Raw genomic sequence first — 25,138 nt, forward strand, 5'->3', positions numbered from 1 at the left:
CCGTGAAAACGGCCTTTAGAAGAAGATCGGAAAATTTTAATGACTACATCATCAGACATGAAAGCCTAATGAAAACAATCGTTGAAGGATAAGCAAACGGTTAGAAAGGCAAAGGAAGGCCTCCAATGAGTTAGACATGATATATACACGGCGTGCAATTCAGGAGGAACAATTGATTTTAAGAAATTTATGAGCATTATCGCAACATGGCTCTACGAGTCGCTTAAGTATTCTTCAGTCCATGGCAAAAAATGCCATCGTTACGATTCCCCAGCACCATTCCTCCATCTTATCCAAGCAGACTCGTTTCCCTCTTCGCCAAAGTGAAAGCCTCGCCCTCAAAGGACGAAAACACGGGATAGCCTTAAACGCGTCCTCTAAAGGATGTTTCGCTCCTTCACTTCACTTATTGGAGGGTCAGGAAACTCACACGCAGGTGTGTGCAGAAGGGTACACTTTGGAGACAGCTGCGACTTTGCAGCGATATCCCTCGAAAATTTCAATAAATGGCTCTATTCTCATTGCTTGAAATAAACAGCAAAGATGTCGAGAAAAAAGTATACGTAAACATGAAAATATTATTTCCCAGGAGGGTGAAATGGACGACACGTCAAACCAATCGTCGCATTGTGATTTGGTGATGACCCTCTCAAGTGGTACCACCACATCGCGATTGCTTACGTGCTTTTGCATATGCGACATTATTTGAAGCGTGAGGAGCAAGGGTGGAACAGCCCGATCAGCCGGTTTTAATATTATTTAAGTGGCGGGGCAGCGAGAAGAGGGGGACAGCCCGGGATTTGGCAACTATTCCCTTGTTTATCTCATAAACGCTTCCCTCTTCTTTTTGCAGCCATTCTCCGCATAGACCACGCGTGCCGCGACCTCCGCCTCGCTGGCTATTTTGAGTCTGCGACGTCCTCTAACGCCGATAAAAATTTACAGGCCGAGAGTTCATTGGATTACAAAATTTTACATCTTCGGTCCACGTAGAGTAATCTACCTACATTTACATAATACCCTACGAGCCACCTCTAGGGTGCCTGGCAGGGGGCGACCAATCACCAGCACACAGCATGCAATTAGAACACCACACAGTACAAAATAAGTCACGCATAATAACAAATTGTACTACCATATGCTGTTAGAAATAATAATACAATTAAGAAACATGCAATAAGTTTTACATAAGTTAGTAGGCTACAATACAAGTCATCTAATCTATTTATGAGTGTCATCGCTACCGCTATAATCTCTTAATGATCGTGGAAAAAAAGACATTCTGAATCTGTCTGTTCTACAATCTATCTCTCTTATTTTATTTATATGATCTGATCTTCCGCAGTATGTTGGCGTTCGAAAGATATTGTTAACTTCGTCAGAGAAGACACTGCTCTTGAATTTATCTAAAAGGTTTAGTCTATTTTTCAAGCTACGGTCTGACAGAGATTCCCATCCGAGTTTATCTAAGACGTCAGTTACACTAACAAGGATATCTTTTTCATGTACCTGGCAGCTCTTCTTTACACGCGTTCTAACTCTGTTATTAAGCCCTTTTCATGAGGGTCCCAAACACTGGCAGCGTATTCCAAATGTGGTCTAACGAGGGAAAAGTAGCTAATTTCTCTCCCTTTGTCGTGGCACTTTCCTAATATTCTTTAAACAAAACCCATTTTACGATTACCTTGACCGGTTATTTACCGAATAATTTTATTCCACGATAGATTATTATTGAGTCTAATATGAGAGTAATTATAGCATTTGGAAGCACGGAAGAAAAGGTAGAAGAAAAGGGATACAGCAGTAATGACATCGGGGAGAGAATTGCGCCGGTAAAGAGGTGTTCAGCAGAAGAGAAGACCTGGAGAGAGGAGAAGATTATTATGTACGAGTCGAAAGAACAGGCTAGCGAGGAGTGTGGTCTGGAATGCGGTGCTTTGCGGTGCGGACACTTTACGATGGAGGACGAGAGAGGACTGGGGGCATTCGAGATGTGGGTGTGGCGAAGAATCGAGAAGGTGAAGTGGGCGGAGAGGGGGAGGGATGGTTACCTTAAACGCCTTGAACCAACAAACCACCGTGATGAACTTTTGAAATGAATGGCAACTAAAAGGCATTGTACATGAATATGAATGCATAAAACAAACTAATTACGACGTTATGATAGCTTATTACCACAAATATAATTAGAAACATCGTAAAACACCCAACAATCCCAATGATTTGTCGACATGGTTTCCTTAGGTAATTTCTTGGAATCCTCGGAGTTCTACTTCCGAATTCGGCAGAAAGTTAGCGTATTGGTTGTCTAGATTCTCGTACAGTTGCAATCACTTCCGATTGGCGACGCGGAGTTGTTTAAATGGCATCTGTGACGGAGGTGCGTTCCAAACAGCATGCATTGATTGAGTTTCTTTTGGTGGTATCTCAAATATATTATATAGGCGATTGCAGCATGTCTACAGCGATCTGGGATTGAACGAAAGCATAGTGAGCCGTTGGGAAATGTGTTTTCCGTCATCGGGGATGATGAGGAAGTTATTGATGTCGTACGATGCAGTGGCTCCGATATTGACCAGAGAAATGATACCCTTCAAGGCGGTCTCAAGCCTTACCATTGCATGGAGATTACGTTTAAAAATAGCAGTTATATGCTCTGTTATATGCGAACAATATATTGGAGACATTATATAGGTTTTTATTCATTGGTATATACATTGCATGTCCAATATATGACTTTATAACCCTGACCCATTCGAATAGGTCACCTACATAGTACTTATTTTCCTCAACAAAGCTCCTTTTTTATTGATATTTTTACTATTGCTCATTTTATTGTTTAATTTTCACTGCACATATTGTAAATTAAGGTGAAGACATTGCCCAAAATGCATATTTTTTCTTTTACTCGAGAAACCTTTTTTATGAAGTCACAAGTCCATTTACGATTATTTATGGCGAAATTAAGACCGTTTGTCACTGCCTAAAAATGCCTTTTTTGCCTTTTTATTATTGTCTTAATTATTTTATTATTTTCATATTAATAATTGTCATAAATGTCAATTATGCCTTTTCTGCTGATATCGCCTCATTAGGGGTCTAAAAAAGCAAAGTGTTTCCCATATCACCCAAATTCTCTTTAGTGTAGAGCAAATCTGTTATTCCGGTTTCTTTTTTAATATGGCAACGTTGAAATTATGCCATTAAACATACACGAAGAAATTTCACCCAAAGAATTACTATAAAACGAGCAGAAAAATAATTATGGTAATTTTACATGATGCGTGTATGCGGTGGTTACAATAGGGTGGTTTCCTATTATTTTTTTACTGCCTAAATCGAAAGATATACGTGAAAACGTGAAATACGCACTCTTGGAGTACGTATTTCACGTTTGTAGATTTTTTAATGACGATATCTATTTTTCGCGATTAATAGAAAAGTGAAAATTTTCAAGCGCGCAAAAACGCGACGGCTAAGTAGGAATGCTGGGAAAAGTCCGTGTGACGTATTTCTGGTTCCGGCTATCGCTAGCAGGTAGCAGAGTACCCTGCTAGCTGGTAGCGCTTGGCTTAAATAAGGATTATTATTACCCTATCAAACGAAGGAAACTTTTCGAACTTAGGTAATGGGGAACTTGCATGAATTTTTTTTATTTCACAGGCGGACAGAAAATTATTTTGTGAATACAACAAAGAAAACCGCATGTATATCTGAGTTTTCCTTCGCGAGATATTCAATGATAAATATAACGAAGTTTAAAGCGCGGGAAAAACTCCCTCACCCCCCAAGCCACTGCCGAGGAAGCCTCGATGACGTCAAAGGTGCCTAAACATCTACGCGAAGCTATTGTTGTGATTGTTTGTAATAGTTGCCAGCAGTTGTGAGAGCTTCGTTTGTTAGACGTGTTGATTATTTTCTATTTAAAGATAAATATCCGACGAAAGAGGCTTGGAAGCCCTCATATTTTGCATTATTTATAATATTAATATCTGAGTAAGGGCATAAAATATAAAACTGGAGTAGTTAAACCAAAAATTTTACAATACCTAAATAACATCGTTGTAGGAGTCTGAGCCACGGCCATTGGAAGGGGGATACGTTATTGTAAGTTGATGTTATCGACGGCATATCATTCATTTAAGTATGTAATTAGAACGATTTTGATGTTTACTAATGTCCGCTATGCTTTTATATACAATAACTTCATCCGTTTATTCGTAGGTACCGGAGAATTCGTCGTTTAGGACTGTCTGTGCTTGTATTATGGGGTGAGTTCCAGTCAATACAACTTTTACTCGCTGATTGAAGACATCCAGGAACATTTTTGTGCCAAAATAGTGTTATTTTCAGCGTGACATCTCCCGTTAAGCTACTGATAATAATCACAGTGCCAGTGGTTGTAATGCACAAAGTTTGACAAGGTAGAAAAATATCGGCCAAGAGTTATCAGTGTTCCATCGTGATTGAATTGTGAAAAGTGCCATTACGCTATCGATAAATGTCTAACAGTAGTGTAAAAATTGTCAGTGGCGTGTTAGCCTCCGTTGTTCACCGTAGATATGACATTTCACGATCAAGCTATTGAAATAAAAACTGTGTGTGAAGTTTGTTATTCCATTATTTCAACGAATAGTAGTGAGAAAAGTCACCTGTGTCACTTGTGTGGGCTAATTTAAGGGTTTAAATCAGTGAATAAATAGTTGTTTCCACCATAACGAGCTCTGTTATTGTAAGTTGTACGTGATGAATATAAGAATGTGACAGAGACTTCCAGTTTTTGATAAGAGTATTTGCCTATTTCCCACCATATTTTTATGGTACATGCTAGTATATTGTTTATGGATTTACCTATATTATTGAAATAGGTTGTAGCTTGTGTGTGTTGGCAGCGGAACCGATTCGCGATCTCACATGTGGATTGTGTGCAGACTGTTTTGCTGTGAATTCGTACCGTAGGACGGATAGGACTACCTTCTCCGCTAATTCGGCGCTGCCAAATTCAACAGCACAGCTTACTCTAATGTCAACAGCACAGCTTACGATCGTTATCCTCTAGTATTACAAGTTTCATTTACATCTCGATTTGCCGCCGACATATAGAAATAATTTGTCTTAACAAATTCTATGAGGGTCGTGGCATCAATTTTTGGTGTCCTAAAAAAAAGCTGGTGTCCTAACACCCCATGCCACACGCCTTTTAGGCGGCTTGCGGGGTATTATGTAGATGTAGATGAATTTCAGGTGTACTATTCGAACGAGTGGCAACGTTATCATCAATTTTTCTGATAACTAAAACATACGAAGTGAAACGCTTGTACTTCATCGTCCCGATGTCGCATTATTAATATCTCAAGTAATAATCGTGGCACAATAGCAATGGGAAAACTTGACCAAGAATAACAGAACAAAATAAAGTGACGATGAGCGGCTAAATACTCCCTCAAAACAAATTTTACACCATGCGCTCAGCGTATTTCCCTACTCCCTACGGTTGTTTAGGCACCTATGACGTCACGCCTGGCCTCGGCAACGCTCGGGTGTCTTCGCGAAGTGGTCGGCTCAGAGAAATTTTTCTCGATTTTAAATGCAATTTTTTTATTTCTTGTCATGTTTAATGGAGAAACTGAAGGTATTTTTGCGAGCTAATACATCCATTTTACTCATTCAAAATAGTTTTTAGAGCAATCTACGACCCATGCAAGTTCCTCATTTTATTGGGTGATTATTAAGAGATGCTTCCCTGAGCTCTGTGCCTCATGCATGCGTTGGTAATTTCAGACAATGTAAAACTCCTGACTACTCATGTAGCATCTAGGTCCCTGTGACGTCACGTGGAGTAGCATCGCCTGGGCGCCAATATGGCCTTTTTCAAATGAGGTAAAAATTGACCATTGCCATTCGTCTAAACTGGGATTTCTAAAATCAAATAATTTGTATATTATCAACACAGTAATGGTGGGTAAGGAATCGCAATCAATGAATTACTTTTCCTTTGATGAATTAAACTACCATATTGCGGTATCCTGTCAGTTATGTTTTCCCTTCAATATTGTCAAGACTTTAGCCTACCCGACAGGATGTCCAGCCGCTGACGCTGTGTGACGTGATACAGCAAACAGTAATGAGGAAACGACGCGTCGGACGCGACCAAAGGAAGCACTATCGGGCTTGGGAGCATGAAATGCACCTACACAGTAACTTTGGATGCAATATGTGCAGATGTATGAAAATACATAGAGGACAGACTAACACACATCCTCTTTCATGTTTATACATACAGACTCCGGATAAAATTTGCCTTATGGGATTGCAATGTTAAAAAATTTGATACAGAAATAAGTCTGAATTTCATCGATGAAGACGTCAATTGTAAGGTTTTCGGACACGAGAAGGGTTTCCAAGTCAGTTGTGCTGTTCACAGATCGGTATTATTAATTTTTCGACCGCCGAAGGTCATAATGGAGGGAAAAATGGTCATAGAGGTATGCTTGTAAGTATAAGGGAAACATATGTCCCCAAACAAAGGTTTTAAAGGGTGACCAAGAGATTGGCGTAGTCCACATATCCACTTTGTTGATTTGTTTACCTCCTGAGGTCGCAAGGTGGTCATAGTTCACAGAGGTGTGCACAGAAATATCCAGGCGATCAATCCGCCGAACAAAAAGGTTTTCAAGGATGCCCAAAACAGTGGAGCGGTAGGTAAACATATCCGTCTTATTAGTTTTTGACCTCCGAAGGACACATGGGGATCAAAGGTCACAGAACTTTGCGCGGGAATATCCGGACTGCCACCATCAAACAATAGGTCTCATAGACATGTCTGTAATTGTGGGTACCCGGGGGAAATTCGACACGAAAGAACATTCCAGATTAAGCACAACGGATAAATATAAATAATAGTGGAGCACTGGTGGAGCCGAAACGGAGTTAATCACACTAGGCCATTCTGTTTCCAAGCTTCAACTTCCAACTTCAGACACTCGTGGAAATATTAACAACCATGCCTACGGAATTTTTTAACACTACATGCATTATATAAACGCACGCGAATTTTCGAGTCGGCCTCACACATGCTAATTTCGTATTTTGCCGACACGAATTCCACGAGTTGAAAAAATCGCGCGTGGGGAACATTGCAGTGCCAACTGGTGGTAGGAAATAAAAGTCAGAATGGGGGCGATTAAAAAAATTGCCGTATAACGTGCGTGCCAAGGGTGAAAAAAGGGGTGGGACGATCGTAGGGTCGGGATTTGGAAAAAAAAGGCAGAAAAGAGCGCGCTCGGGTACACTGCCGTGCGAAAACACGCGGAGCGCTTTTGAAATAATTTAAAAACATGATGAATACTAATGGCAATGCAATAAGCAGTGGGCCGCAAAGATGCGTAGACGATACACATCTGTCTACATATTACCCCGAAATCCGTCACCACGGGCGTGTGAGGGGGCAGGAGTTACCAGGGGGCTTACCAAAACAAGAAAAGATCAGTGACATGGTGGGCTACGAAAGTTGTCTCCGCGATATGATTGCCGCATTAGTCGTTCGGACGTCACTAATTGTCAGCGCCGAATGCGCGTATACTTTAGCTGTACCGGTGAGAACAAAACTCACCACAACCAGCCAGTTTACAAAAGAAGTTAATTAAAATTGGCGCATGTGTATCGTAGTCTGAGTAAATGATTGTTTGTGTAGAAAAGGAAAGATCGTGAAACATTTTTAACAAATTTTTAAAATTAAATAATATCATTTTTTCTTTTGCTTCGAGTGTAACATGTGCTTTACAAGCAGCAAAAGATATATACACATTTTATTATAATTTTTTGTCTCTTTTGAAATTCCATTTGCAGGTAGTGGAATAACAATTGTCTTGAAAAAGCAAGAACAATTTGAAACCATTTAAAACCTGTGATTGGAAGAAGGTAAGACACACAGTCGTAGTACGGAAAGGCACATAGTCGTGAATAATAATTAAGGCAGTGTAAATTGTACTTGATGATTAATGTCTGTAAAAGTTTTAAAATAGCCCTGTAGCCTGGACAATTATTGGGAACGGGTAACGAGAAGGTGTGACAGTATGAAAGGATTTTTTTCGGCTATTGAAGTTAGAGAATTTAAATGTGAATTGATGCCTAAGAACCATGAAAGGAGGTCTTGGTTTTTGTTGGCGGAAGGAACAGAGGAAGGTTGTTTGGTTGGCAGGGAAGGAAAGGAGTCAGAGTTTGCGGCAGCGGCGAATGATTTAGTAAGGGGAGGTCGCAGAAGGCAAATACATATACATTGGTATTTAGTAGTAAATCGGACTAACACCTCCTGCTTTCATTCAATATATTATTTAAAACCACACAATCAGCCGACCAATTGTCATGGATCCCAACAACTGCTACGTGATCACCATATCAGTAAGGCGTACTGTACTCCAAACGCAAAGGTCGCTGGTTCGAGGCCCATGAAAGTATTTTTTCCCTTCACTGAATATTTCAAAAATTATGTTTTACGTGTATTTGACGTATTTGAAATATATTTTCTTAATGCTAGGCTAATCACCTAGTGATGGAAGGGTAGGACAATCGGAACTCTGATTTTAAGATCTGATGAACATGATTTGTTTCAATGAAAGTTGGAGGACCTAACGGCAGCTAAATAACCCTTTGCATTTGCCATCTGCCCAAACGGCATTCATACGGCGGTGTCAGCTATTGTAGCTACCTCTAATGAGTCCCAGCTAGCAAATATCAACACCTTGCGTGCCATGGACGTAATATTACGTCCTGTTAATCTTTCTGAAGATTGCCATGGACGTAATATTACGTCTTTCTATTTAATTGGCTTTGTATGCGTGAAGCCGTGATATTTCGCCCGTGGTACTTTTGCAGTTTACTGCTTAGTGGTTCTCTTCTTTCAAAAATCAACTGCTCGATGGAAAAAGAGTTCACTTAATGTCTTGAGAGCGAAAATTCCTCTGTAGCTACCGGCACCCTTTTCTCAGCCTACTTTGTGTGAAAATTCTTTTGCGGAAAGAACCGTTCGTTGAGGGTGCAGTGACCCTTTTTGTCTTCCAGGATTTATAATGCTTTGCTTGGAACAATGCTTTTTTATGATTTCCATGCTTTAAATAGTTCAAATTGAGCGTAATAAAAAAATTATTATGCATGTTATGGCGGTACATCATATGTCGCAACTTTTTTATTTTTCAAAAACTGTAGGTTTTCATTGTTAAATTATATATTTAAAAATTAGCAATAAATGTTATTCAACTCATTCATAAAAAAGAGCATAGTCCATTTTTTCTGAAGTACACATCGATATAAATATATTTTTGATGCTAATGTTTTAGAAAATGTACGAATTTAGTAAAAATGGCTGGATTTTTATGTAGGATTTTAAAATTAGCGGGCGGCACTCAAAGTGTTAAAAGTCCTCAATTACTCGGAGGATACATAAATTCATATTCGTATCCGTTCGCCTCGTTCTGTCATAGTTTCTGTCGGACCAAGGAACATGATGAGGTTTTATATAATTGTCGGTTTGTCGCTATGAAAGACATCTATTCTTGATTGACCAAGCCTTAAAAGACACGCGCGCAGTCTCAATTTCTGCGGTCTTCAGCCTAAGCTATTTAACGAGCTCAGTAACGCCATCCGTTCGCTCTGTTAGAGGGCAGAATGTTAGGGAAACGAGGGAGGGGAAGGAAAAGCATATGATTTTTAGATAGATTGAAAGGGAGTAGGCCTTACAGTGAATTAAAGAAGGCAGTGCTGGAACGAAAGGGAGGCTCCCAGATCACTTCTTTAGTACTCCAAGGAAACCTACCTTAATCGGTAGAATACTATAATAATAATTCCCCCTGTTCTACTCTGTCAAAGACGTTTTAAGTTGTCCACGTTTTCTACGTGTTGTTAGTCCATCGTTATGCTTGCTTTTGAGAGCCTAGCGGTGTTTGTTCAGTCGAATGGAGATTGCTCTGTTAGTTTGCTCGACGCATTTCTGGCCGCAGCCGCAGGAAATCTCGTACATTCCTTCACATGGGCTGCAAATCACGGATTCTGCCTGTACATAGGAAGAAGGTGGCCAATCTTCTCCATAACACTATACTTTGGTGTGTAAAAAACGAATGAAAAGATGGGGAGAATTCTGAGAAGAATTATTTCCCTCACATCATCCGGGAGGCCATTGCAATTGAAAAATTAGAAGACATTTTCAACGGAGATGATGGTTATGCACTTAATGCCACTTTGGAAATACTCATTCATAAAATCTCAGGGTCCTCGACGCTGATTGGTGGTCTTACTGGTCGGCCACCCTGAGGGTCATTAGAGGGCTTGTCGGCACCCAGACCTGATCTGAAGATTTGATCGGCATAGACCACGAAACGTCATCTTGAAAACAGCTTGACGCCACCAACTCGGAAGCCATAGAGAGGACTTTTATCATCTGCAAATGAAGGAGATTGCATGGCAGGCGCCTGGTGCCAATCTGGGCGCATTTTAATCAGCTTTCAAAGTGTCCGTCACGATTTTGAGAGAGTATAGTGTTAGTTCACCCACCAGAGGCACGAAAGTTTCGAACAAGCGAGAGAGGTGAGCGATGTTTTGAGGAACCGGGTAACAGGTATCGTGATGCTCGGAAGAAAATTGTTAGCTCCACGCAACACATCCAACCGCAATTCCGAGGTTCAATTAAAACAAATGTGGTGTAGCATAAGAAGTGCTGGACGATAGGTGATCCAACCACAACATATGCAAAACATTGGCTGGACCGTACACGCAAGAGTGATTTTTGACGCCATGCTTCTTTGAAACTAAGCAAAGGGAAGTAATTACACTCTATAGAGCAGTTGGAAATTTCAACGGCTATTCAAAACCAAAATGTATTTTTTTGTAAATGACTTTTTTTTACACTTCCCACTCCTTGCCTTCGCTGTCGCTCCTCCTGAACTTAAAATGGAACACGCGAGGTCTTTTTTCCACAAGAAAGTTGTTCAATACTACTTACACCCCCCAGCCCAATTTACAAACACCCCCCCCTCAACCTCCAAAATATGGTTAAATTTGCTCGCATCACGTGCAGTTCATCTTGACCATGACATTCCGAGGTCGAAACATTCAGTGGTTAGTAGGGATGGACGGATCCAGGATTTTTTTCGAATCCGGATTCGAATCGGATCCTTGATTTTCGGAGCCGGATTTTTCGGATCGGATATTTTCGGATCAAAATGTATTTTTAAATTCCTGCTACTAAACGAAGTAATTATTTAAGTTTATTCTGGGTAAGTACAATCGAAGGAATGCTTTTTAGATTTTCATACACATTTTAATATTTTTATAAATTGAAAATCATTTTTGCAGGTTTTCAAGAGTTATTTTAAACATCTTTACATGCTCAGGACCTAAACTGTTACGCTCAGGTTTGGAAATGAAAATAGGAAAAATCTTCGGATAAACCACTGACTAGTGGCGTAGGACAAGAATTGCATGCGACGGCACATTCGAAGAGAGACTCTTTCTCTCGCAACTCTTTCCACCCTTATTTATTGCATTCACTGAAGCTATTATTCAAAACTTCGGATCCAGATGCGATGTCTTCCGTGACTTTGGATCCGATGTATCCGATCCGACCATCCCCAGTGGTTATACTCTGTTCATTTTATGCCTGCGGGTGAGCTGGTGTGGCCAAAGCAAGTGAAGATGAGGGGAGGGAAAGTTTCTCGACATGTACTTTGTCTTTACCAATCAGCAAACAGTAGGCGTGGCCTCAGTCAGTCGCTCTCAGACCTCCGCGGAGTGAACATCGTGAAGCAGTGTTGCCAAACCTCACGCGTTCTCCTTGTATGCGACTAAGTACGCCTTCCACCAACGGTGCCTCATTCAGCGCGGTAGCTGACAATGTAATGGGCTTCTGTGAAAGGATTATCCCCAACGCCTTCCGAATTAGTAGGTATATTGTCTCGACGCCGGGGCCAAAATTCCTGTGGCTACCCATGACTCAAACGTTTTCAGTGATAAGAGGAGGCGGCTATATAAATTTGGCAACGTTATGTCCGCTCCTCCTCTCTCTCTTGTTAGTACCCCTTCCCTATCAGCGAAGCCATCCGATAGTGTCCGTGCTCTTACGAAAGCTCAACCGCAAACATAAAGTGAATAGACTATAGTCAAGAATAAAATTAAGTGTACCGTGCAAACGCTTTTCTCCCTTTGCAACACGCGCCACTACCAATTTGGCGATACTGTAAAAGTAAATGGAAACAGTGCACTTACCAGAGGCTCCATCTTGGTGTGCAGATCGAGCGGCGCAGCGTGCCCCCTTCCACCTTCATCCTCCTCCTCCTCCTCCTCCGCTTCCTCCCCCTCCTCCTCCTCCTCCATGTCCTCCTCTTCCCCGCCCCCTCCTCTTCTTCCTTCCACCTCGCCCCCCACCTCCATCCCCTCCTCCTCTTCTTCCTCCTCTTCTCCCCCCTTCGCCCCCGCCGCTCCGCTCCAGCCCTCGCGAGAGGCCGTCGACGGCGCCCAGCCCCCCGTGGCCTCGGAGGCGGCGGACTCCCCGACGGACGCTGCGTCCTCCTCCGCCCTCTGGCCCTCCACGCCCTGCTGGGCCATTTCACGCTCCTCTGCGCATTTCCCTGCACCCGGCCCGCCGCCTTCAGCCGCGCCCTCCGCCGCCACGATGACAGCCGCCGTCGCTCCGGCGCTCGCCTCCCAAAGCTGCTCGCACTGCGGCACTGTTGAGAAATGAGGACCGCTGTTACACTGGAAGTAGCATCTTAATTAGCAAGCACTGGCCATTTCCGAAGACCGGAAATCTTACAGATTGGAAATGATAGATTTTTTAACCCCTTCCACTAAAATTTATTTTCTGAATATGGCGCTCCTATCCTCAATTTATTATTTTTGATTCTTTCTAAAAAGAATGCTAGGCATTGAAATGATATTTTTTTGTTTTTAATCAACAATGAAATAAAGTGATTATAATTTCATATGGTGAGGTATCTAGTTACGTTCATCGAGAACACACCTATCGCTACTCGCATAATATCATTTGAATACTTCCAATAAATCATATTTCATGAAATATAAGTTGTTCATGTTCTTCATTTACATTATTAAAGTTTCAAATTATTGATTTTTTTGCCCTAAAAATGTATTAAAACTATGAAAATCCGATGATGACCTACACTACCGTCATTCCATGATTTGGCATCGGAAGTTCATTACGAGCTTAACTCGTCTTTTCAGCGCAAGGGGTTAACGAATAAAAAACTTTCTTCCATGTAAAACTTTTTTCCGCACTTTTTTTTACTTCCTTGCATAAAATTTTTTCAGGAAAGGCATGTCCTCAGTGCATTTACTTTATATTGCTCCTGAGAACATACACTGCTATATTATCACTTCCATGAATTAGTTATCATATGGATATGGCGATTTCAAGAGCAGTGTCTTCTCTGACGAAGTTAGCCATATCTTACGAACGCCAACATACTTCGGAAGATCAGATCTTAGAAATATAAAATAAGAGAGATAGACTGTAGAACAGACAGATTCAGAATGTCTTTTTTTCCACGAAAAATAAGATATTATAACGGCAGCGTTATGACTCACAAAAAGATTAGATGACTTTGTGGTGTAGCCTACTAACCTATGTAAAACTTAATGCATGTTTCTTAATTCTATTATTATTTCCAACAGCATATTATTGCACAATTTGTTAGTATACGTGACGTTTTTTGGACCGTGTGGTGTGCATGCGGGAATCCAATTGCATGCTGCATACTGGTGATTGATTACCCCCTGCCAAACACCCTAGAGGTGGCTCGCAGGGTAATATGTAGATGTAGATATATAAAATGTAGCGTCATTGTGAAAAGTATTTTCAATGGTGCCTGTAAAATCGCGTCAACTCACGGAATCGAACAAGCACATATTGTAGAAATCTCATTAAAAAAACTAGCGAAGAAACCCACGGAAGGAGCCAATCATGTCAAAATGTGTTAAAAATATGAAAATTAGATTCAGGGCATTAAATTAATGCCATATGCCATGAAAACCGCCATCCATCAAGTCACTGAATCAACGCTTTTTCACATTGCTTTCGAGCACAATGAAAAGTCGTCTTTTTTAAACGGTCTTTTTAGGAAGTGCCCATCTTTTGGAAACCCTAATGCAAATTGAAGTTGGAAGAGAACTACCTCCGAAAACGGTTTTCCGACAGCTTGACGCAATCATGAACGGGGAGGAGGGTGGGCTTCAATCGCCGCAATCCTTAGCTTAGCACTCTCGTCAGTCAGGGTACGTCGTAGTGCTAACCCATCCCAATTATTCCTCAAGCGAAGGGGATTCAGCACTTTCCTTGCTCGAAGGCTTATATACCCAGATGATCCAATGCGATAGCAAAGCAGAGTTGGGCGAGGTTTGACCGAAAAATATTTCGTTACTTTGGGCAGGTACTTTGTTAAGGTGTCTTTACGGAATGCAGCACACGCGATAAACGAGCCGTTAGACTACTAAGGTCTACGGAAAGGGCGCTAGTAGTAGCTCTTTCCGTTCGAAGGCTAAGACAGGGGTAGTGATAATTGAAACAGTAGTGGTAGGTATATTAAACAGGGGTTCCAAGATAACAACGCAAAGGACTCGATGCTTAATATGGACACGAAAGCTCATTTATTTTATTCTTAATCACATTCCAAAAATTCCTTTGCAACACGTCCACTGACAAAGTTAGTTGTACACGTTGCCAACTCATTAAAAATAAAGTAGATACAAATAGACACAATTTTCACTGATTGCCAAAGGTAATGACTATCTACGACTATGGTGAAATGCATATTCTAAAGGTACATATTGAATGACGACGACTTACTTCGATCATAAACTTGGGTCTCGACTGATAAGCCACCGATCTCAATCGCGAATGATCCACAAATGATCTCGGTCGTGATCGTCCGAAAAGACTGCCAAGTTGGTAGGAGTGATGCTGACAAAAATCTATCGATCGATCAATCAATTCACAGTGATCGCGCACGTCTCCCGCTCATCACTATGCACGATCACGTGAATCGCCACAAATGCGGTTGATCTATATGGCGAACGTTGCAGTTAACAGGCTCAATTCAATGCACTCTTTGGATTCCGAAGGGATGATCAGTTCGTACAAGAGGGGTAGCGTGTTCGGAGCACAGGGAAGGCGCCAGGGAGTCGGGAGTTGATCATTACGGCAGGATCGAAGGCGCATTAGCGGCGGAGAATAGTTTGGGCAATCCTAATAATCTCTCTCCTCTTGTGAGCTCCCCACCTCTCTACGATAGCCGCTGGCGCGCGCTGCGGCTCATAATTCCGACAACAGAGAGCACTTGACAGCCAAATAATCATGCTTTTTGCATCGAGATGGTATTTGGAGTAGGTAACCGAAAGATAACTTCACAGGAAGAGCCGGGATGGGAAGTCGGAGGGAAACCCAGCGTCGGCATTAGCGTGCCGTTAACGAAAGGCGTCAAGAGGGCCACGGCTTAACGTCCCATCCGACGGACGCAGTGTTTCACTTGAAGTGCTCTTATGTGGCCGAACGATAGCAGTGCATAGAATTTCCATTGTCTGTTGTGCCAGATGGAGACTAATTCTCTCCTTGTTGAGGGTCATTTCATAGCGCGTCAAAGCTCAGGAGATATACTTTCTCCCGTTTCGAAGGTCGTAGGATCCTGTTTCCTTCTTTCTCCACCATTCTCTCCATTTCGGGCAACCCTCCCTTCCTATCATTCATATCTTGTATCCAATGCTCTGCATCTTTGCCCTCCACCATTCCCACTAGAATTATCCCTTCCAAGCCTTTATGTAAGCTATGTCTCAGTACATGGCCAGCACATTTGTCCCTTATTCTTGTTTTTGTTTTTACATGGCTCCGCTTTTCGCCAACATTTTTAATACCTCTTCGTTTCCATCGACCAAGCGAAGTGTATAGGAGTTGAGGGGACTCGGTGACCCGCTCAGAAAGAGTTGGTGGCGTAATCAACATATTTTTTCCAAGGGTTACGTAAAATCGCCAATTTTTCACCGCGAAGAGGATTTTATTTAGACGACGAATCCAAAAATGGGACACTAAGGTGCTCCTTATTTTTGAAATTCTATATAAAAACAATAATTAATAAAAGTTGGCGAACTATTCAAATCTCTAGATGCGAAAGTGGATCGGGCTGGTCAGGAGACTAGAAACTTGGCGTCATGTCCCGCAGACCCGGGTTCAGATCCTGACGGTGGTGGAGATTTTACGTAGACTGCCCAACCCCTAATAGAGTGCAGTGTGAAGGGCACTTCAATTCCAACACTCCGTCCGTCGGATGGGACGTAAAGCCGTGGTTCCCTTGGCGCCTTTCGTTAACGGGCTTTCGGCAGCGCTAATGTCGGCGCTGGGTTTCCCTCCGACCTACCATCCCTGCTCTTCCTGTAACTAATGCTCTGGAATTACAACGAAAACTCCCACTTCAAATACAATTGACCAAAAAGAGCAATAATACACTCAATGCAATAAAACAGCGACTATAGCCAAATACACATAATAACGCCAACAACAAAGTAAACACGCCACACAACGATTTCCAGTAGTCTCTGAATATTGTCAAAAATAACTGACTGCAAAGTTACTAAAGTTCGTTTCGTGGCTATGAAAGGCGTACCTATATATTAACCAGCGTTGAATGATTTTATAAATGTCACTTTTACGTTTTGGTTGGACGATTTTAGCGATCCAGAATAAGTGTTGAACGGGTCGTTCACTCAGATAGGAAATCGGTCTCCCCTCGAAGCACAAGGGATGACAACCTCTGGCATCCCCAACCCTCACAAAGAGAAAACAAAAGCCACCACCTCCCTCCTTTTTCGCCTCCTGTGTCCACACGGCTCCTCCGCCTCCTCCACAGCATGTACGCGCGTATGATAATAAAAATGAAAAGCTCCCTCCGCGCGTCTCACTTCCTCCTGTCTTCACGCATGCCAACGGCTTATCTCCTGCGCCCACCCCTGCCGGAGATGTCTTGCACCGCCACCCCTTCCCCAAGCACCAACGAGCAACAGGTCTTCTTTTTATAAAGTTCCTCCCTCCCCCATTCCGTTTACGCACCCCCGCCCCGCCCCCCCCCCAACACCTTCCTCCCCTTCCAACCACCCTCTCGCTTCCACAAACAAACCGCTCCTTTTTTTTCATCGCCTGGAGGAGAGACCCTTTTCCGATAGCGGTCGTTTAAAGACAACTGCCGATCTCACTGCGTGGCGAGTAGGAAAGGGCTGATAAAGGCGTACATCTTAACCAACACTCAAAGATTAAATATCTGTTCCTTTGATTCTTATTTCACTTTTTCGAAAATACACACTCCTAAATTTTTTATACGATTCTCGTCCGATTGAGGATGGAGGGTCAATTAACGAAGTCACATCACAAAAGAAGAGAGATGAAGAAAAGTGTAGCCTATGGAAAATATAAATGAGAATTTGGGAAGAATTTAATAGCCATGCACCGACACAGATAGGTTAGGAGGAATAATAGGGTAGTTTCCTTCATCAAAGAAAACGAAAGGATGTGACTGCGATTCTTTGCCCACCATTAGTGTATTCACAATATACAAATTAGAAGAATAGCACGAAAAGCAGAAGAGTACTTGGATGAGGACCAATTAGGATTCAGAAAAAACAAAGGCACAAGGGAAGCAATATTGGCCCTAAGACTGCTCATAGAGAAGAGAATGGAATAGAACAAGCCAACATTCGTTGCGTTTGTGGACTTAGAGAAAGCATTTGACAACGTGGATTGGAGCACAATGCTTGGAATCCTAAAGGAAATTGGGGTTCTTTATGATGACAGAAGAATCATCCACAGTTTATACAAAAACCAAGTAGCCGTGATAAAATCAGGGCCCAGCTGTGAAGAAGCAAGAATTAAGAAAGGAGTGCGACAAGGCTGTACATTGTCACCCGTAATTTTCAACGTTTACATTGAAAAAGCCATTAATATAACCTTCCAGAAAAAAACCTGCATTACAAATTATTGTTAAATTATTAACTGGTGTAGTTACACCAACATTTGACGCATGCGATGCATCAACACATATATCATCGATTCCTTCAGCGTTCTAAGCTGAACTGCTTCAATCTTTCTCTTAATGAAATGAAAGAAAAGGAATTGGGAGTGAATATCCATGGAGAAAAAATTAGCATGCTAAGATTTGCCGATGACATAGCCGTTATAGCAGAAACAGAGAAGGATTTGAAAAATATTCTGGTTAATATGGGTAGGGTAATGAGTAGATATCAACTGAAAATAAGCACGAAGAAAACCAAGATCTTAGTATGCAGCAGAAGAGAAGAAGTGAAGACCAACATTAAAATAGGGAGGCAAAAACTGATAGAGGTGGATGAATTCTGTTATTTGGGAAGCAAGATAACTAGTGACGGGAGAAGCAAGAAAGAAATTATCAGCAGAATAGCCCAGGCGAAGAGAGCATTCCGCCAAAAAAGAGACCTGCTTACAGCGGGAAACTTAAATATGGAAGTAAAAAAACAATTTATAAGAACCTACATCTGGAGTATGCTCCTATACGGAAGTGAGGCATGGACAATGACCGCAGCGGAGAAAGCAAGGATAGAGGCCTTTGAAATGTGGTGCTACAGAAGAATGATGAAAATCAAATGGATCGACCGAGTTAGTAACGAGGAAGTCCTAAGATGGGTAGGAGAGAAGAGAAGCCTCATGAAAACCTTAATAAGAAGACGGAACAACCTTATAGGCCACATCTTGAGACATGATGGCCTGATGAAGACAATCGTCGAAGGACAAGTGGAAGGCAAGAATGGAAAAGGAAGACCCCGAACAAAATATATGGAACAAGTAAAGAGAGATGTGAAAGAGAAGAAATACGTAGGTGTGAAAAGATAAGCTGATAGGAGAGCTGCGTCAAACCAATCCTAGGATTGTTGACCAGTGATGATGATGACAAATTATTTGTTTTTAGAAATACCGGTTTAGACGAATGGCAATGGTCAATTTTAACCTCATTTGAAAAAGGCCAGATTGGCGCCCATGCGATGCCACTCCGAGTGACGTCACAGGGACCTAGTTTCTATACGAGTAGATAGCAGTTTTACATCGACTGAGATTACAAATGCATGCATGAGGCACAGAGCTCAGGGAAACGTCTTAATAATCACCTATTAAAACTGCCTAGGGTCGGAAAGTATTCGTTTGATAGGGTATTAATTTTCCTTATTTAAGCCAAGTGTTACCTGCTAGCAAGGACTCTGCGACCTGCCAGCAGCCTGCATCGTATCAGCGCTCAAAGCCTCTCCCCAAGGTCATCTCATAAGGCGACAGCGGGAACCAGAAGTACGTCACACGGGCTTTTCCCAGTATTCATACTTTGCCGTCGCGTTTTCGCGCGCTTGAAAATTTTCACTTTTCATTTAATCGCGGAAAATAGATATCGTCATTGAAAAATCTAAACGGTGAAATGCGTACTCCAGGAGTAATAATATTTCGATTTAGGCAATAAAAAATAATAGGAAAGCACCCTATTGCAGAAGGGGTTGTGGAGGGAGCAACGCGATGGGAGACTGACATAAATAGGTTGAAATGCGCGATGGGTGAGAATGACCGACTGAGGATACGAATATCTTATCCTCCAGTTAGCAAAGGGATCCGAAATAGCGATTGTTTTGAAGAGATGGAAGGGAGATGCGTAAAATTGCATCTTCAGTACTCATACCTCTTAAGAATACAAATTGCCGAACGCTAAAGTAGCTATTGGTGTTAAAGACATGTAAGAGCCAAGTTTTAATAAATTTTTTCCAAGACTTTCGAGAAGATAGGCAATAATGATATTGATCTATAATTGCTAACCTTAGTTTTATCACCTTTTTAGAAAATTGGAACTATTAAAGCTGTTTCTAATTCATTCGGAAATTCACCTGTTATCACACTCAAGTTTGCTATGTTTGTAAAAACTGGTGCAATGAGATCATTAACTTTTTTGATAACAATGATACTGGTTTTATCATAGCCTATTGAATTTTTAGGCTTCATTTCTTCAATAATTCTACTAACCTTTTAACATCAGGAGGAAAAAATTAAATGACTGAGCTACATCACAGCTTGGAAACCACCGCTCATAATGGCTTTTAATGCAAGTATCAAAATTATTGGGTTCACTTGATAGTCTCCGAACAGCTTCACTAAAATAGTAGTTAAACTCATTTACTATGTTTTAATTAGAAAACAACAGCTGCCTTTTTCTTCTGATTCAATCTTTTTGATTTTAAAACCAATGTAATCCCTACCTAGAATGTTTTTTCAGAGTCCTCCATTGCTTAGCCGAGTCATTACAATTACATTACAAAAAATAATACGCTTCCAATAATACTTTGCAATGTCATCATCGAGACGGGTCTTAAAGGATTTGTAGTAGCGCTTCAATTTATAGTTATATGGTTGATTCCTCATTTTTTTGCATAAAAAATTTCTTTTAGAAATACTAATGCATAATTTTTTGTTATCCACGGTTTTATCATCCCGTACTTATTTACTTTTCTAATAGTAAACTCATCACCATTGATGCCTCCTTCAAATATTTCTAGAAAAATCGCATAAGCTTTGGTGATATTACTTTGGTTATGTACCTAATCCCAGCTACATTGCCGAAAATGTTCATTCAAAGCAAGGAAATCGATTTGTACAAAAGACTCATTAATCACCTTTTCACATTTTCTGAGCCTATTTCTTAATTTAAGATCACATAGGGTCTATTTTTTTCATAAGGCGAATTTTGAAGGGTTAAAGCAGTACTTGTCGAACTCATTCACTGTTTTCAAAGGCGCCACTCTCAACCTTGGGGTAAACAACGCATGGAACAAGTTCATTAGTATTATGCAAGGGGCCGTGGATAACACGATACCCAGTAAGTTAAAACGTTTGAATACTGAACCAAGATGGTACAATGCTAAAGTCCGTAAAGCTCTAAAGAGTCGAAGATCAATTCACGCTAAAATGAAAAAGACACATGCGGGTCTTACTTGTGAGAAAATACAAAAAAAGCATGAAAATAATTTTTAAAAATGAAAAAAAGAGACGAAGGGAGGCTTTGAGTGAATTCAAAACAAAAATATTGGGCGAATATTTACATGACAACTCTAAGGCTTTCCGGTCATACGTAAGGGAGGTACGGGGAAATAGCGCTACAGTCTCTTCATTAACAAATGATCGAGGCGATAGAGTAACGAACAATCGAGATAAAGCTAATCTCTTAAATACATTTTTTCATAGTGTCTTCTCTAATTTCACGACAAATATAACAACACCTTTACTTCAACGCTACCAAGAACAAATGCCATCTATCTGTATTTCAAGCAGTGGTTTAGGGAAACAACTCAGCTCTATTAATCCAAAGAAATCGACAGGCACTGATGTCGTTCCAGCTCGAGTGTATAAGGAATCAGCATCAGAGAGCGCCTTATTTGAAGATAGTGTTCGAAAAATCTCTAGAAGAACACACAGTCCCTAAATATTGGAAAACAGGGAATGTCACGCCTCTATTTGAAGGTGAGGATAGGGAAAAGCCTAGTAATTACCGTCCAATTTCACTTACTTCCATTTCTTACCAAATATTGGAACATATTATTTTTAGTTCGGTAATGAGTTATCTAGATAGCCAAAATCTGTTAGCGAAAGAACAGCACGGATTTACAAAAGGGAGGTCTAGTGAAATTCATCTTGCTCTCCTCGTTCACGATATCTAATCCGCGGGTGACACACATGTTCAAGGCGACGCCACATTTTTAGACTTCAGAAAGGCATTCGATAAGGTTCCGCATTGAAAGCTGATTCAAAAGTTGGAACCATACGGCATAGATACACACGTAAATGGTTGGATCAAAGATTTCCTGAATGATCGCGAACAGAGGGTTGTTTTGGATGGAGTTAGCTCGGATACAATTCAAGTTACCTCAGGAATACCCCAAGGAAGTGTTATCGGTCCTCTTTTGTTCCTTCTTTACATTAATGATATTACCACAGAGCAAAATCCACCTCTTCGCAGATGATGTAGTTGTATAGAGAAGTTTACGACCATGGAGATAGATAAGCAGATATAAAAGGACCTCGTCGCTTCAATTTCAGTTTTATTTATTTAAATGCGCTCGGGTCGACGCGGGGTGATGTTCCCTACGAGTGACCTCACACCACCAATATGAAAATACACACCCCTTGCAGACGCCTTCCGTAGGCTTCAACACACATTCGAACCAGTGCCCTTCGATAATAAGTCCAATTTGCGCTACTTGCCGCTCTTTCCACTATGTCACAACTCATTAAAAAAATTGAGCCATAAAAATCCGCCTAAAATAATTGCTAAAACTACGGCGCAAAAGACATGAACTAACATCAAAATTAGGGATAGGGTCGGATACCTCGGATCCAAATATACGCGGATATTGTCCTTCATCGGATACATCGGATCCAAAGTCACGGAAGATATCGGATGTAGATCCAAAATTTTAAATAATAGCTTTAGTGAATGGAATGCCCCATAAGGGTGGAAAGAGTTCCGATTCTATCTTCGAATGCGCCGTCGCATGCGATTCTTGTCCTGCTCATGACCTGTTTTGTTTGAAAGCTCTCGCAGAGGTTACGTAGGAGAATTTCAGCCGCGGAAAATACAAATAGCAAAATACGACTGGCATATTGAGTGACTCTGCCCAAGGGATTAAACAATCATCGGGGGAATCTCAGCGTCAGGAATTGGAAAACGCATTTGGATCAGAAAATATCCGATCCGAAAGATCCGGCTCCAAAAATCAAGGATCCGATCCGAATCCGGATCCGAGAAAAATCCTGGAACCGTCCATCCCTAATCAAAATAACACCACAACATTGTTTACAGTCACTTCGTCCCGAAGGTTTCTCCCCTTGCCGAGTCGTTCAGTCGCGTTCGAAGTCTGGGTCGGTCGTCCGTGACCGAGAAAAGTTTTCCAGCCATTCAAAACCAAAAACGGCGGCTGGCGAATGAAATTCTCCATCAAATTCGACGCCATGAGAAATCTCCCCAATTATGGAGCTCTATTTAAAATAAATATTGGGAAATACATAAGGTCACAGGGAGCGACCGACATCGGTCGTGATTGACACAGGAAGTGACCGACGCGCGATTGACTCATCAATTGAACGGTGAACGGAGATCGACAAGAGTGAAATGAGCCCCTAGGCCCAGTGCCTCGTCAGCAGTGAGCCATTCCTAGGTCCGAGTGAAACCCCCTCCCCTCCCTCTGTAGCGCGGTGACTCAGAGCAGAGGGGAGGGGGTCGACCACGTGACTGCTAATTAACTCTTTGAAGTAGCGGAGAGGTCGCTGACGTCACCCGTGGGGCGGGAGGGGCGGGGGAGGAGGCAACGCCTCAATAAGGAGGCATGGAGCGGAGGAAGCACGGTTTCTCAGAAGAGGAGCGAAAGGACGCCACGGCGGTACACGCGCGCACTTGACACGAATCGCAGACATCCGCCCTCTGTGGGAAAAAAACGCCGCTTCCAAATACCCGAGCGAATTGCCCACGAAATTAAAACATTGAAATGCTTGCAACACGATAATCAATAATATTAAAAATTATAATAATAATAATTATTATGGTAAAAACGGCAGCGTGTCCAATCTGCACCTACATTATACCATTTCAGTCACTTTTTTGCTCTCATTAGGCGAGTTAAGGCTGTTCTACACGGTACACGGAATAGGGTAGTTTCCTTCAACAAAGAAAACGAAAGGCATTGATTGCGATTCGTTACCCACCATCAGTGTATTCATAATATACTAATTATTTGGTTTAAGAAATCCAAGTTCAGACGAAAGGCAATGGTCAATTTTATCCTCATTTGAAAAAGGTTAGATCGGCGCCCATGCGATGCCACTCCACGTGACGTCGCAGGGACCTAGTTTCTGTGCGAGTAGATAGGAATTTTACATCGTTACCAATGCATGCATGAGGCACAGAGCTCAGGGAAACATATCTTATTCTCACCTATCAAAATCACCTATTAAAACTGCCTAAGGTCGGAAAGTTTCCTTCTTTTGATAAGGTATTAATAATCCTTATTTAAGCCAAGCGCTACCTGCTAGCAGGGTACTCGGCTACCTGCTAGCAGCCTGTGTCGCAGGGGAGCATATATTGTCCTCGCCCCAAGGTCACTTCACACGGCGACAGCGGGAACCAGAATGACGTCACACGGGATTTTCCCAGCATTCCAACATAGCCGTCGCGTTTTTGCGCGCTTGAAAATTTTCACTTTTCATTTAATCGCAAAAAATAGATATCGTCAATTAAAAATCTAATGGCGTGAAATGCGGACTCCAGGAGTAATAATATTTCGATTTAGGCAATAAAAAAATCATAGGAAACCACCCTATTACGCAATCTGACGTGCACGCGAAGGAGCAATCAAAATTGCGTCGCGTAAAGCGGTGAATCTCTAGAACACATGCGAGAATGCGTGGATGCGAGACGGCAAAATAGCCCGTTCTAATTTCGTTCATGCATTTGCGCAATTCCACGCCATTTTAGAAATAAATGCAGCTCTAACCTGCGCAATTACGCGCCCCGTGTAAAACGGCCTTTGGAATGGAAATATTTACAGGTGCATAGAGCAAAGCATTAGATAAATTAACTTAGTAAAATCGAAGAAGATTCTTTCTCAGATGACGGGAAACATATTCTTCGTTCACTATCGTACTATGGTGGACGTGTTAACGAGAAGAAAATAAGGGAAATTTGACAGCAAAGCACAGAGATTACGAATGCGATTCATCGTACTATTATAAACAGCAACGGTGTTTCTATTAGTAAATAAAATTAATGCCGTCACTCGCTAGTATGACTTATTGCATGTTATCTTTTTCTATTGATTTAAGTGGTATGGATTTACTATAGGACTCACTAACCGTTGGAAAGTTTTGCCTCTGCATGAATTTGCACGTAATTTTTGCCATAATGGGTAATTATTTTTATGCATTATGCAGCTTGCTGGTAATAGGTAACCCCCTGTCACCCTAGAGGTCGCTCGTAGGGTATTATGTAGATGTAGAAGCTCACAGTTCTACGTATATTACGAGTCTAAATTAACGGGGTAA

General features: G+C 41.6%; 1 protein-coding gene and 1 long non-coding RNA gene across 2 annotated transcripts in view; one reads left to right on the top strand and one right to left on the bottom strand.

Annotated features, from left to right (window-relative positions):
• The window catches only part of LOC124159571, a 152,579-nt gene extending 140,260 nt beyond the window's left edge, over positions 1–12,319 (bottom strand). The window contains exon 1 of the long non-coding RNA XR_006864975.1: positions 12,256–12,319. This is a non-coding gene — a long non-coding RNA (uncharacterized LOC124159571). The remainder of the gene's footprint in view (positions 1–12,255) is intronic.
• A 42-nt stretch (positions 12,320–12,361) lies between these two features.
• LOC124159785 (vegetative cell wall protein gp1-like) lies at positions 12,362–12,730 on the top strand. Its single transcript, XM_046535703.1, has one exon. The coding sequence runs from the start codon at positions 12,362–12,364 to the stop codon at positions 12,728–12,730; it is 369 nt and encodes a 122-aa protein (XP_046391659.1).
• The last annotated feature ends 12,408 nt before the right edge of the window (positions 12,731–25,138 follow it).

The sequence above is a fragment of the Ischnura elegans genome, chromosome 5 (genome assembly GCF_921293095.1).
Source record: "Ischnura elegans chromosome 5, ioIscEleg1.1, whole genome shotgun sequence".
Lineage (NCBI taxonomy): Eukaryota > Metazoa > Arthropoda > Insecta > Odonata > Coenagrionidae > Ischnura > Ischnura elegans.

Bases quoted from the DNA above. Each gene is read 5' to 3' on its own strand.
- LOC124159785 (XM_046535703.1), top strand. From the start codon at position 12,362: ATGTCCTCCTCTTCCCCGCCCCCTCCTCTTCTTCCTTCCACCTCGCCC.